Source organism: Cetorhinus maximus, chromosome 2 (assembly GCF_964194155.1).
Source record: "Cetorhinus maximus chromosome 2, sCetMax3.hap1.1, whole genome shotgun sequence".
NCBI classification, from domain to species: Eukaryota; Metazoa; Chordata; class Chondrichthyes; order Lamniformes; family Cetorhinidae; genus Cetorhinus; species Cetorhinus maximus.
The window spans coordinates 104,368,138-104,383,039 of NC_135880.1; the positions used below are offsets into that span (position 1 = coordinate 104,368,138).

Sequence of the window (14,902 nt, forward strand, 5' to 3'; positions counted from 1 at the left end):
CGGCACGAGAAGTCACATTTGGTGATATTAGTTGACAAACTCTTACATGTTTCTGTAGCATTTCTTTGTCCACTATTTAATTGACACAATTATCTTAAATGCATTTAAAAATGGACAAGGAAATTTCATACAAGTAAGTAACATTTCAGTAATTTCAAAAGCTTTTTAAGGGGGAAACGTTGAGGTATTATAAAGCATATACTTTTTGTTAAAATTACCAGTGCTTTTTAAAATCGCTACACATGCGATTGGATACATGTGGATACATTGGACTAGTTAAGCAGTTTATTGTTGTAACAGGGCACAAAGATCGCTAAAGTTTCAGGCCGGAACATTATTGGAACAGCCAATGAAACAGATGCAGGGTTTCACTTTGGTTTTATTTCCTAATTGAAGAATAGTTGTTGTATATTTTCTTTCCTAACAAAAAATCTAGAAAAATATAATTAAAGTTTTTTGTGAGTAGTGTTTTGCCTACTACCTCTTCCTTCCCCCAATTTGTGGCACCTGCACCTTTCCCAGTCAAGAGGATGAGAAAGCATATGCTTTCATATAATGATTTCCACAATGTGATCAAGAGGAGTCCAGATTGACAGAACCTCTGATTTTCCTTAACACATAAGCAAAATATCACAGATGCCGGAAATCTGAAATAAAAGCAGAAAGTGCTGGAAATAGTAAGCAGGTCTGTCAGCGTCTGTTGAGCGAAAAACAAAGATAATGGCCCAGATTTTCGCTTGTGAATCGGGTGGCTCGAGTTGCAAAACCTCCGGCTTGACATATCTGCTTCTGGGAAAAGTGCCCTGAATGCCACAATTTTTGCTTCAGGGAGGGGGAGGCGCAGGTGCGGGATGGAGTCGGCCCCGATGCAAATTGGAGGTGGTCACAGAGGCTGCCAAGTGCCGAGACAAGCTGTTTAAAAGGCCCGCCTCGGTTCTCTGGGACCTTGGTCCAGTTTTTTTGTTAAGTATTAGGCCCTTTAGCCCTCACCTCTTATATCCCATCACCCACCTACCCACACTCCCCAAGCCCCATCTATGCCAAATTATACCCCAACACACCCCCATGGCCCCTTATAACCCCATTCCAATTTAATGCTAACTTAATGCCAACCCATGCCTTCTCACCCACCATCATCTGCCCTTACAACCCCCATGCCAACTTCCCATATATCCAGCATGGGCAGACCTCAAGAGCCATGTTGAAATGAAACAAAATAAAGATAAAAATATCTATCACAGCTTTCACTTTTGTAAAAAACATTCCCATTCATGGAAGCCTATTCGAAACTTTAAAAGCCCCTCAAGTACTAATCCCTTATAAAATAGACTTGTATTCACAATTCCAAATCAAAAACATATAATCCTTTAATAACCTCTTTGAGCTGATAATCAAATTGTGAACTTACAAGCCTCCCCTTCCCCCCAATCCTGCCAACCACACCCCCTGCTGGGATAATTGTATGTTGGGGAAGGCAGCTAACCATTAATAATGATATTATGATAGCCCTTGGGATAATGTCAACAAACAGCTATTGTAATTGCTTGAACATGTCTTTTTTCAACTCTCACTGACACAGGCAGGCTGTTCTTTTTTATATTTTTAAAAGAGCTGGGGATTTAAATAACTTCACATCCTGAGTTTGTTTCAATTCTCATCAAACCAGGCAGGCTGTTTTTTTTTAATTTTTAAAGGGTTGGAGATTTAAATAACTTCACAACTTGACAGCTCTACAGACCTATCCTCCCTTAAAGAGCATTTATAACTACTCTAAAAATTCATAACTCCTACACGGAGGGTTAAGTCCCTTGCCACAGCAATAATGGGGTCTGTTTGAACTCAGCACTGAGCGCAAATGGCTCTGCTGAGTTTGGGTTTCCCGTATGTGTGAGTCATGCCACACATGCTTTTCCCTACTGGTGAAAATGGGATCTGTCTGAAATGGGAGTGGGACTTCTGAACCCGGCTTCCGCCTGCCATTTTTAAAGATCTGCAGAGTCTCCATGACTCCATGAAAATCAAGCCAATGTTTCAGGTCTGTGGACTTTGATCAGAACTCAACTGATGAAAAGTCACAGATCTGAACTGTTGCGCTGAATTTTCACTCCTGAGCCGGGTGCATTTCCAAGTCTCAAGATCACATCGCGTTAGCACCAGACAACCAATGCAATTTTTAACAAGCAGGTCAATTAGTGACCAGGGCGCATGCTCGTCACCCAATGAAGGACAGCTCTTGAGGCATAAGGGCCAATAGGGCACCCCTCCAGAACTGGAAAATCAGTAGCTGCACCATTACAGGAGGATGAGGCCAATGTAGATAAAAGAGACAGCTCCATCTTGAAGAGCTTTTATAAAATTTCAAATTTGAAAAGGCCAGAGCTGCCACACCATCATTATAGAGAACTAACCCCTGTACTGGACAGCTAGAAGCTGCAGCCATAATCTGATGGCTATGATTGATCTGGGTGGCGGGAGGGGGAAGGGGGAGGGGGGAAAGTCTCCTAGTTGAATGGAGCACTGCCCCCACAACCCTGGTCTGCCACCAGGAGGCAGCCTCTACCTCCTGGCTGTAATTTGTCCTTAATAGGAGGTTTGTATGCCAACTGGAAAATTCCAGTCCATGTGTGGAGAGAGACCATAATAGGCCCTTTAATTGCCCTAATGGGCTACTCAGAACTCCCCCAACGCCTGCTGGCCCTGATCAGTAACTATCACCCCCCCCCAGGTCCCCGCCCCCCGCCCCTCCTGCCCCACCCCCAACCATGACCCTGCCTGAAAGAAAATGGCCTGGAGATGGGACCATGGTGGGAGACCGCCATGAAGAGGGAAATTGCACGCCCATCCTCAGGTGAATGTTATTTCTGCCTTTTTTCTCTTTTACTCTCTTCATTGAAGCTGCCAGACCTGCTGAGTATTTATATCATTTTCTGCTTTATCTCTCATTTTCCTTCTTTTCCTCTGGGAAAACATTGGTTACTTACAGTTGAGATCAATAAAATGCTAAATGGAAACTCAGAGATGTGAAGCCATGTCCTAACCATCAATGGTGTGACACACCAGAATTCCAGGAACTCATAAGTATAGATTATCAATAGATTTTTTTTTGTTTCTTACCTTATGGTGGGCAAATAGGTGCCTATTTCAAATAGGCTGACATCTGTCATCTGAGGGCAAGAGCTGAAAGAGAGGCGGTCCAGTTTTGGGCACTGTCTAACAATGTGATGCACCACACGATCATGAACCTACAAAAACAAAAACATGGTATCCTGTGAAGCCCATTTTCCCACAGACAATTAGTATCAAATCATGAAAGCCATGTGCAGCATTATTTCAGTGCAAATTTATCTGCAAAATGGGTAATTTTCCAGTTTTGCACTCCAAGAAAAGAACATTATTGTAGGAACACACATTGAATATGGGGTTTCTGTAATACTTTATTTTCCGTTCACAAATACGACACCTGGGGAGGGGGAGAATTTAATCTGCATGTGGGTTTGGATGTAAGTTTGTCATGTTTTTATAATAATATAAAAGCACCAATCATTCATAATTAATTGTGTAAACAAATTGTGGGCTCATTTATTTACACCAGGCACATGAGAACATATATCCATGGATAGAAAGCTTGAAGACATCAGCAGCAGGACTGTGTTTGCTGTGTTCTTCTCCAGGCCTGAAGTGAAACTGAGGCTGGATCACATAACATACTTTCCTTCTAGTGATAGTACGGTGTTATCCCTTAAAGGCATATTACAACATCCGCCTTTTTTTTTTAAAGATACTTTACCCTCTTCCAAAGAAGTAGAACAATTTACAATATATGTTCATGATTAGTTACCATTACATAAGTGTATAGGACTGGTGAATCTATGTATCTCCAAAACGTAGAGGTAATCTGCTGACCAGATCTTGAAATTCTAACCATGTCTGGAAGTGTCTTCAATTGCTCACAGTGATCTGTGGGATTGTCATTCCTGGGTGTTGCTCCTGATTGCACACTGGATCTCATCCTAGGTGCAACAAGACTGGATGGTGGCTGAGCAGATGGGATGGATCTGATTTTTCCTCTGTTAGATCTCACCATTATGCCTTTGTGTGAAATGACTTCATAGGACTTTGATTCTGAACAAATCCTTGTCACCTTGGCTGTTTACCACGTACCTTCTGTGGGGTCCTGGGTGCAAACTTGCTGTCCCAACTGTAAACTTGACAATTCTGTACCCTCATTTTTATCATACACATTGGTCATCTTCTCTTCCAGTTTTAAAAGTTACTCTCTAGGTTCTGAGAGAGTAGAGTGGGCAAGAGTAGGTAGATTGGTACCACCAAACATGAGCTGTGCCGGTGATGGAATAGTTGCACATAAAGGTGTCGCGCTCAGATACAACATTGTTAATATTTAGATCTTGCTTGGTCTGTTTACATTTGAAAATTAGGGATTTCACTGTGTGAATCATTCATTCAGCTAGACCGTTGGAGCTAGGGTAATGAGGAGAAGAAGTAGTGTGATTGATATTCCACTTCTCACACATATCCTGAAATGGCTTACCAATAAATTGCAGACCGTTATCCGTAAAGATCTCTCTCGGCGCACCAGATAAACTGAAAATAGCACTTAGAGTGTGTGCAACAGTTGTTCTTGACATATTGTGCAACTGTTGATTGATAAAGTAGGTAAAGTAGTCAACAATGGCGATGAAGTCAGTGCCATGGACATGAAAGCAGTCGAATGCGATTTTGGACCAAGGATGGATAGGGACTTCATGCTGAATCAATGGTTCTTTGTGCTGACTTGGCATGTGCTCTTGACATGCCTCGCACTTCCTGAAAACAACTTCAATGTCATTGTTCATACCCGGCCAATAGGCCATCTTGCGGGTCTCGCGCGATGATAATTCACCCGATAAGGCCAATTTGGTCTCACGGGTTTGTGGACCTGCTGAATTGAATCAGGCCATCCTTCAGTGATGGTTTTCCAGTTTCTGTAGTGTAGAATCTTTTGCCATTTCTTCTTATAGCTACCGGTGTTTGTTATGTTAAATGTACCAAATCAATTTGAAGAACATCTTCAAGTTTGATGTCAAGGATGTCAACTTGTGGATTCTGTTTTCATTGGGTTAGGCAATCTGCTGAGTGTATTTGATGAGATTATCAAGTTACCTGACTTGTACTTAATCTCACAACCATAACCTTGAATCTTTATCAAGAGATGTTGCAATTTTGGTGGTGCACAAGTCAATGGTGTTGCCAAATCATCTTCAGTGGCCTGTGGTCGGTCTCTACCACAAATCTTTTGCCAAATAGATATGTATGAAAACGTGTGATTCCAAACACTAAAGCTAATGTTTCCAGCTCAATGTTGGAGTAGTTGGATTACGTTACGGACAGATTTTGAAGAAAATGCAACATTTTTGCCTTTTTGTAGTATGCATGCTCCCAGATCTTTCGGTGAGGTATCTATCTCCAGGGTCTTTGTCTCCCTATGATCATAAAATTGCAATGTGGAAGCTTCCGGTAATGACTGTTTCAGTGCTTCGAAGAGGTGTTGGTGGACTTCATGCCACAAGAAAGGTACATCCTTCCTCAACAATTGCCTTAGCAAGAATAATGTTTGAGCGAAATTGGGAAACATATGGAGGCAGGAAATTAAAGAGACTTAGACATCTTCGAAGATCGTCCTTAACTTGAGGAGTTGACATGGCTTTAATATCTTCTATTTTACTTGGATCGAGAGATACTCCAGCACTGGAATAAATAGAACTGCAGAAATTGATCTGCTGCACCTTGATGTTACATTTCAGACTGTTGAAAACAATCCTGCATCAATAAGTGAAGATTATGGTCATGTTTTTGCTTCATTCTGCCCACAACAGCAATGTCATCGGTGATACGGATGCATCCTGGTACAGTGCATGTGATGTGACCCATGCGAGCATGAAAGAGATCCTGGCTAACAGATAGCCCGAAAGGAAGTTGTTGAAAACAGTATTGTCCGAATGGGGTACAAAATATAGTAAGCTCCTGGAACTTCTCCGTAAGATGTACTGACCAGTGGCCATGCTTGGCATCAAGTTTCAAGAAGAATTTTGCACCTGCAAAGCTTGGATTTAACTCGTCTAATATGGTCATTTATAAGGACAGCATTTCAAAGCTGCATTTAAACATCTTGGTTCGAGGCATATTCTCAATGATCTGCCCTGCTTTAAGACACATGTAGTTGAGCTACACCAATCTGTGTGCTCCTGTACTCTTCTAATGATTCTGGCTTTCTCCATTTTGTCTAGTTCGACCTTCAATTTGTCCTGTAAGTGGATGCTCCACTTAAGTAGTGGATCAATGGATGGGCTTCCATTCTCCTGCAAGCGTAACATTGTAGCTCTTGTGAAACTGCCAATTTTGTCAAAACATTCTGGATGTTTCGATGTTAGGTCACAAATTGAGGGGATAGGAGTAACTTCTGAGGTTGATTTGCTGTGTGATGTCTGACTAATTCCATGGATTGTGACAAGTGTGAGGTCACGGGATGCTGGTAGACCTGCAATCGCCGGGCCTTTAGCCTCCACGATGTACAACATCTGTGGCACCCAGGAGGATTGATTACACTTACACTCCAGGACTGTGGATCCTGCACATGGAATTAGTGAACTGTTGTAACTTGTACAGTAGTGAGTTTTGCCATGGCCTTCCACATCTGTGGATAACATGTCTTTTAAAATTCGCAGGGATAGTATGTTGGTACTTTCCCTGTATCAATCTTGGCCAATAATGAGTAGCTGTCAACTTTCTTAAGGCAGATTATTTGAATCTTGCAAACACCTCGGCTGGTGTGAAGGTATTTATACTTTCCACGAGATTGATGGTGTGAAACATATGTTCATCACTCTTCATCTCATCATGCACATTGTCATCATTTTCTGGTTTATCAATTGCCTCAGCTATGTGTTTCTTATGGGATACTGGTTGTCATTTTTGTTGCTTGATGGTACCCATTGTGTACGGTCTGTTTGGATCAGTGCATGGCTCTTTGTAGCTGCATCAGCCTTTACTCTAGTGCACTGCCACTGCCAATGGCCTTTTCCGTCACATGCCTTGCAGAATCGATTAAAAGCTGGGCATTTCCTTAGTGCATGCAGAAGACCACATCTTCCACATGTCTTGTTAGTTTTAGATGTACTAGTGAGTCCATCAACAATTTGGATTGTACTTTGGATCTGTAAGCTTTGTTGACCTGTGAGAATTGCTTCGTACTTATGTCCATCCTTGAATAAGTCTTCAATGCTATATGTTTTGGGTTTGTCTAGCAGATCTTGCTGGATTCCTTCCATGGAAGTGGATGCAATCACCAACTCAACAATTCTGTCTGCTAGCTCTACGTTTGAAAAATCGCAGTACATACCCTTTTCTCTGCATCTGCGGACATAGTGGTCTATGGATTCAGTGGGCTGTTGTCAAAATGACATGAACCCTAATTGATGAATACAGAAGTTTAACCTCATGGTGAACCAATATTCCAATGTAGCCCATATCTTTTGGTGATCTTTTAACTGTCCTGCTGTTAATCCTAACATTTTCAGCCTGTGTAGACCTTCGTTCCCAATTGCTAGGCAAATTTTTATAGCTTGCTTCTCTGGTTCAGACACATCTGAACCAAGGAACCATGACCTGAATTTTTCAAGCGGCAGGTGGGCTTGGTGGGAGCGGGCAGGAGTGGTCATGGAGCCAACTCCGGCACGCACCCGCTGAATGAAACATCGTGGCACAGCGCGATGACATCGGGACACATGCCCGACGTCATCATGCGTCATGTTACGCATCGGCGTGTCGGGCCTGCCCCCACAGGCTGACTGAAAAATCCTGCCCGTGGCCTGATTTTATGATGGATTTGTTTGTTTTTTTTTTGTTTGACTCTTCCTAGCTTGCTATCGATCCGCCCCACACCTTGGACACTCACCTTTCCCGACTGAGCTAACCCGGTGCTGGTCCTCTCGATGTGCTGTCCCACTTACAGAACTGACAGGCTATGCGCTGAAATCTCACCACGAGGGAACTGTCTGCTATATATCTCTTTATTTGAGCACTGTCTCTGCACTAGATCTTTAAAATTTTTCTGTGCAGTCACCAAAATTATGATTTCAAAACTCTCCGACACTGCAAACTCTTTGTGGTCTGACCAAAATGTCAAGGGTTGTCTCATGCCATGTAGCATGATCTAAGATTGTTCACCATGTCGTCCCTGTACTTAATCTTGCTGTCACACTGTTTGACCACCGCTGAACAACATATTATACTTTTATAAACACCAATCGCCAACCAGTGATTGTGTATACCACGATATGGGTTCATTTATTTAAACCAGGCACATGAGAACATATATACATGGATAGAAAGCTTGAAGACATCAGCAGCAGGGCTGTGTGTGCTGTGTTCAGCTCCAGGCTGAAGTGAAACTGAGGCTTGATTACATGACATACTCCTCTTCTGGTGATGGCATGCTGCTATCCCTTAAAGGCATCTTGCAAAATAGGATACAGTTCAAACTGATGTTAGTTTGCATGTGCACAAGGCCCTCAGGAAAGGCGGGTTGCCAATTAACCTATGTTAATTGCTCGACTAGACCAATATTGATACACTTTTGAATTTACTGTTCGAAATAAAAGTGTAAAATTGAGTCACATGTGGTTTTCTTCAGGTTCAGGTGATGCCAGGAGCTTCTTTCTGTCAAGGACATCAACTACAGAGTGGGACAAGTGCTTGGGTGAAGGGAGATTTAGAAATCCAAAGGGAAAGGGCAATGCATTAGAGGAGTATAGCAGTGTGAGTAAAGACAAACAGAATGGGACAGGAAGGGATAGAGAGTTTAACAAAAATTATACATCAATGCATAAGGTCATTGCAGGGAATAGAAGTAAAAAAATTAAATTAAAAGTTCTTTATCTGAATAAGATAGATAAAATAGTGGCAGAAATAAAGGTAAATGATTTAGATCTAATTGCCATTACAGAGATATAGTTACAAGGTGATCAAGGTTGGGAAATAAATATTCCAGGGTATACAATATTTCGGAAAGACAGACGAAATGGCAAAAGAGGGGTAGCCCTGATAGTAAAAATTGACATAAGGACTTTAGAGAGAAAGGATCTGGCCTCAGAAGACCGTGAAGCAGAATCAGTATGAGGAGAAATTAGGGGGAGAATTTTGTCCCCATTGGGTGGGTTGGGCGGGAGTGGGTGCGGGTGGGTGCGCAGCTGATCACCTCCCGCGATCGGCTGCGCACCGCCATTTTATGTGCACGGGCCAATTAAGGCCCACCCAGCGTGACACGCACCTGGGAACGCTGAACGCTCCCTGTGCGGGCAGGGGGAGTAGGCTGAGTCAGGGCCGCATGCACGCGAAAGAGTGTAGAAATCTCCCTGAGGCACAGAGTTGCCTCAGGGAGATGAGTTTGATTTTTAAAAATGTAAATAAAAGAAAAAAAAAAGTTTTAAGTGACAGTGTCACATAAGCTGGGACGTGTCTATGAATTTTATTAAAAATGTTTATTAAAACCTTAATGAAACCTCATCCCGCCCGTGGATAAATGCGAAGGCCGCCTGGGCTCTTCGCCTGCGTGCCAATCTTAAGGTTGGACGGGCAGCTCTGTTAATTATTTTAATTAGAATTTAAATGACCTTAATAGGTCTTTGACAGTTCGGCGGGCATGTAGCAGAGTCGGCTGCGCACCTGCTGAACTGAAGATCTGAATGATGTGCAGTGACGTCGGGACGTATGCCTGATGTCACCGTACGTCACTTTACGCGTTGGTGAGTGGGGCTCGTCCCCACTCGCCAAGACGAAGATTCTGCCCTAGAAATCGCAAGAGTCAGAAACCGTTGGTTGGAGTAGTTTATAGGCCCTCTACAGTAGTTATAATATTTGTTAAAGTCATAGAGTTATAGAGTCATAGAGATCTACAGCACAGAAAAAGGTCCTTTGGCCCATCATGTCTTCACCGGTCAAACAAGTACCTAACTATTCTAATCCCATTTTCCAGCACTAGGCCCATAGCCTTATATGCCATGGCATCGCAAGTGCACATCCAAATACTTCTTAAATGTTATGAGGGTTTCTGGCTCTACCACCCTTTCAGGCAGTGAGTTCCAGATTCCCACCACCCTCTGGGTGAAAAGCTTTTTCCTCACATTCCCTCTAAACCTCCTGCCCCTTACCTTAAATCTATGCCCCCTGGTTATTGATCCCTCCAGCAAGGGGAAAAGTTCCTTCCTGTCTACCCTATCTATGCCCCTCATAATTTTATACACCTCAATCATGTCCTCCCTCAACCTCCTCTGCTCCAGGGAAAATAACCCCAGTCTATCCAATCTCTCCTCGTAACTAAAACTCTCCAGCCCAGGCAACATCCTGGTAAATTTCCCCTGCACTCTCTCTAGTGCAATCACATCCTTCCTATAATGTGGATTCCAGAACTGCACGCAATACTTTAGCTGTGGCCCAACCAGCGTTTTATACAGTTCCAGTATAACCTCCCTGCTCTTATGTTCTTTGCCTCGGCTAATAAAGGTAAGTATCCCATATGTCTTCTTAACCATCTTATCTACCTGTCCCGCTACCTTAAGGGACCGGTGGACATGCACACCAGGTCCCTCTGATCCTTGGTATTTCCCAGGGTCCTACCATTCATCGTATATTCCCGTGCCTTGTCTGTCCTGCCCAAGTGCATCACCTTACACTCATCCAGATTAAATTCTATTTGCCACTGATCAGTCCATCTGACCAGCCCGTCTATATCCTCTTGTAATTTAAGGCTATCCTCCTCCCTATTTACCACCCCACCAATTTTCGTGTCATCCGTGAACTTACCGATCAACCCTTGTACATTCAAGTCTAAATCATTTATATATGCCACAAACAGCAAGGGACCCAACACCAATCCCTGTGGAACCCCACTGGACACTGGCATCCAGTCACAAAAACACCTCTCAACCATCACCTTCTGCTTCCTGCCACTCAATTCTGGATCCAATTTGCCAAATTGCCTTGGATCCCATGGGCTCTTACCTTTGTTCTCAGTCTCCCATACGAGACCTTATCAAAAGCCTTGCTGAAGTCCAAGTAGACTACGTCAAATACATTGCCCTCATCTACACACCTGGTCACCTCTTCGAAAAATTCAATCAAATTGGTCAGACATTACCTCCCCTTAACAAAACTATGCTGACTGTCCTTGATTATTCCCTGCCCCTCCAGGTGTAGATTCATTCTGTCCCTCAGAATTGCTTCCAATAGTTTCCCCACCACCGAGGTTAGACTGACTGGCCTGTAGTTCCCCGGTTTATCCCTTCCTCCCTTCTTGAACAATGGTACCATATTGGCTGTCCTCCAGTCCTCTGGCACCTTTCCTGTGGCCAGAGAGGTATTGAAAATTATTGCCAGCGCCCCTGCTACCTCCTTCCTTGACTCACTCAACAGCCTGGGATACATTTCATCCGGGCCTGGAGATTTATCTACTTTTAAGCCTGCCAGACCACTTAGAACCTCCTCCCTTTCTATGCTAATTTCTTTCATTATATCACAGTCTTTCTGCCTGATTTCCATACCCACGTCGTCCCTCTCACTTGTGAACACTGACACAAAGTATTCATTTAGAACCCTACCTATGTCTTCTGGCTCCACACACAAATTACCATTATGGTCCTTAATAGGTCCTACTCTTTCCCTAGTTATCCTCTTACTCTTAATGTACTTGTAAAATAACTTTGGATTTTCCTTTATTTTACCTTCCAATGTTTTTTCATGCCCCCTTTTTGCTCTCCTAATTTCCTTTTTAAGTTCCCCCCTACATATTCTATACTCCTCTAGTGCTTCCGTTGTTTTAAGCCCTCAGTATCTGCCACAAGCCTCCCTTTTTCTCTTTGTCCAATCCTGTATATACCTCAACATCCAAGATTCCCTGGATTTGTTGGCCCCACCCTTTATCTTTCCTGGAATAATTTGGCCCTGTGCTTTCCCTATTTCCTTCTTGAATGAGTCCCACTGCTCTGACGCAGATCTACCTAAAAGTAGCAGCAACCCAGTCCACTCTGGCCAAATCATATCTGATCTTATTAAAATCAACCTTCCCCCAATTTAGAACTCTGATTTCTGGCCCATTCTTGTCCTTTCCCATAACAACCTTGAATCTAATGGAGTTATGATGATTATCTGAAAAATGCTCCCCCACTGATACCTCTACCACTTGCCCGGCTTCATTCCCTAAAATTAAGTCCAGGACCACTCCCTCTCTTGTAGGACCTTCTATGTACTGGCTTAAAAAGCTCTCCTGGATGCATTTTAAGAATTCTGCTCCCTCTAAACCTATCACACCATGACTAACCCAGTTAATGTTGGGGAAGTTGAAATCCCCCACTATTACTACCCTATTATTTTTACACTTCTCTGAAACTTGCCTACATATCTGCTCTTCTATTTCTCTCTGACTGTTTGGGGGTGTATAGTACACTCCCAGCAATGTGATTGCTCCTTTTTTGTTTTTCAGTTTTACCCATATGGCTTCATTTGAGGCACCTTCTAAGATGTCATCCCTCCTTACTGCTGTAATTTATTCCTTGATCAATATTATGATACCCCCCTCCTCTTTTACCTCCTTCCCTATCTCGCCTGAAGATCCTATATCCTGGAATATTGAGCTGCCAATTCTGCCCCTCTCTCAACCATGTCTCTGTGACAGCCATGACATCATATTTCCATGTGTTAATTTGTGCCCTTCATACTTCCATGTGTTAATTTGTTATGGACCATGTTAGGAGAGTGCAGAGTTAATTCTAGCCCCACTTCTCTACAGGCCATAACAAGAGTTTTCATGTTTAATTCAGCCGCAAAACTGGACAATTGTTTACCCATGATGCTGTTATTCCCAGCATGAAAAGACTAGCCAGGCTCCTTTCAGTAAACACAAAAAATTGATTTATTTTAAAGCAAACTACTTTTTAAAAACAAGTTAATAAACTGGCTAATATACAAGTTGTAGTTTAGAAGTGTAACAATATTCCCCTTTTTTACAAAAAACAGATATTCGAACCCCCATACACTCACAAACAAACACAAAACAGGACAAAACAAAGACAGTCCCGTGCAGAGGCTGGAGGATGGGAACATTTCTTTTAAAAGGATAAAATTTGAAGAGATAATTAATCATTAAAGAGATAATCAAAATTGTTACACTTCTAAATTTGAAGAGATCGCAATGCTGTTGATCAAACAGAATTCTGGTCACAATATACCTGGAAGTTCTTTCAGACAGATTTGTTGGTGAAACTGTCGTTGATTATTCTTACTTATCACAACTTTGCAAACAAAAAAAAACAAATGAGTTATCCTGATGAGATATTTCTGAGGAAAGTTTAATACAAAGGTAGGGCAGAGAGAGAGGGAAAGAGAGAGTCTTTTTATTGCAGCTTGCTTCTAAAGCATACTCTCTGCCTGAGAGTTTTAAGGACTAAATTGTTCAGGGAGTACTTCTCTTAGGCCAGGTGGTTTTAGTCAATGAGGAAGAGTTTTTAGCCTGGCAACAGCAGTTCTTTGTTAACTTAGATACATAAAGTATCACTTCCCTCTCCAAGGGCAGAATCCTCTGTTTGGTGTGCAGGGGCGGACCGCGCACGCCGACGTGTAAAATGATATGCGGTGACATCGGGCGTGCGTCCCAAAGTCACCGCGCATCATTCTGATCTTCCGTTTGGCAGGCACACACCGGAGTCAGCTGCGCGCCTGCCGAACTGTCAAAGGCCTGTTAAGGCTATTAATAAAATAATTAAAGTAATTGTCAGGGCTGCCCGTCCAACCTTAAGGTTGGTGGGCAGGCGAAAAGCCCAGGCGGCTTTCGCATTTTCCATGAAACCTCATCCACAGGTGGGATGAAGTTTCATGAAGGGCTTATTAATTAAATACATTTTTTCATGAAAATTCATAAACATGTCCCAGCTCATGTGACACTGTCATATTTAAAGAAATAATTCAAAATATCCAACAAAATGTCCAACAAAATCTCAGCAAGAAAGACCCATCTATGACTCACTCAAGAAGTTAGGGATAGTATTAGATTAAAAGAAGAGGCTTACAGTATTGCAAAAGACAGCAACAAGTCTGAAGATTGGGATTGTTTTAGAAGCCAGCAAATGGCATCCAAAAAGTCGATAAAAAGGAAACAAATAGAATATGAGAGTAAACTAGCCAGTAATATCAAAACAGATTGTAAGCGCTTCTGTAGGTATATGAAAAGGAAGAGAGTAGCTAAAGTTAATGATGTTCCAGTAGAATCAGAGACAGGAGAAATTATTATGGGGAATGAGGAAATGGCAGAGGCATTGAATAAATATTTTGTATCTGTTTTCACAGTAGAAGACACGAGTTTCATTCCAAAAATATGTGGTAAATTAGGAGTTTAAAAGAGTGAAGAAATTAGGGAAATTAATATCAACAGAGAAAATGTATTGGAGAAACTTAAGGGATGAAAATGCCTACAGCCTAGGGTTGTAAAGAAGATAGCTGCAAAGATAGTGGATGCACTGGCTATGATTTTACTGAACACATTGGATTCTGGAATGGTCCCATCAGATTGGAAGTTGGCAAGAAAGGAGGGAAAGAGAAAAGAGAGAATTACAGGCCAGTTAGGAAAAACTTATTTTAATGCAGCGAGTGGCTACAATCTGGAATGCATTGCCTTATGGGGTAGTAGAGGCAGATTTATTTGTGGCTTTCAAAAGGGAATTGGATAAGCACCTGAAAGGGAAAAAAATGCTGGGCTACGGGGAAAGGAGGCTGGGGGTGGTAAATGGGACTAACTAAGTAGCTCTTGCAGGGAGCCAATGCAGACTCAACAGGCTGATTGAGCTCCTTCTGTAATGAT

At 42.4% G+C, this 14,902-nt stretch overlaps 1 protein-coding gene across 1 annotated transcript in view; it reads right to left on the minus strand.

Moving 5' to 3' along the window:
• Window positions 1-14,902, minus strand: part of LOC144691328 (uncharacterized) — a 101,244-nt gene that overhangs the window by 30,836 nt on the left and 55,506 nt on the right. Inside the window, exon 6 of the mRNA XM_078559334.1 lies at window positions 3,115-3,242. Within this exon, the coding sequence (XP_078415460.1) occupies window positions 3,115-3,242 (128 nt within the window). The remainder of the gene's footprint in view (window positions 1-3,114; window positions 3,243-14,902) is intronic.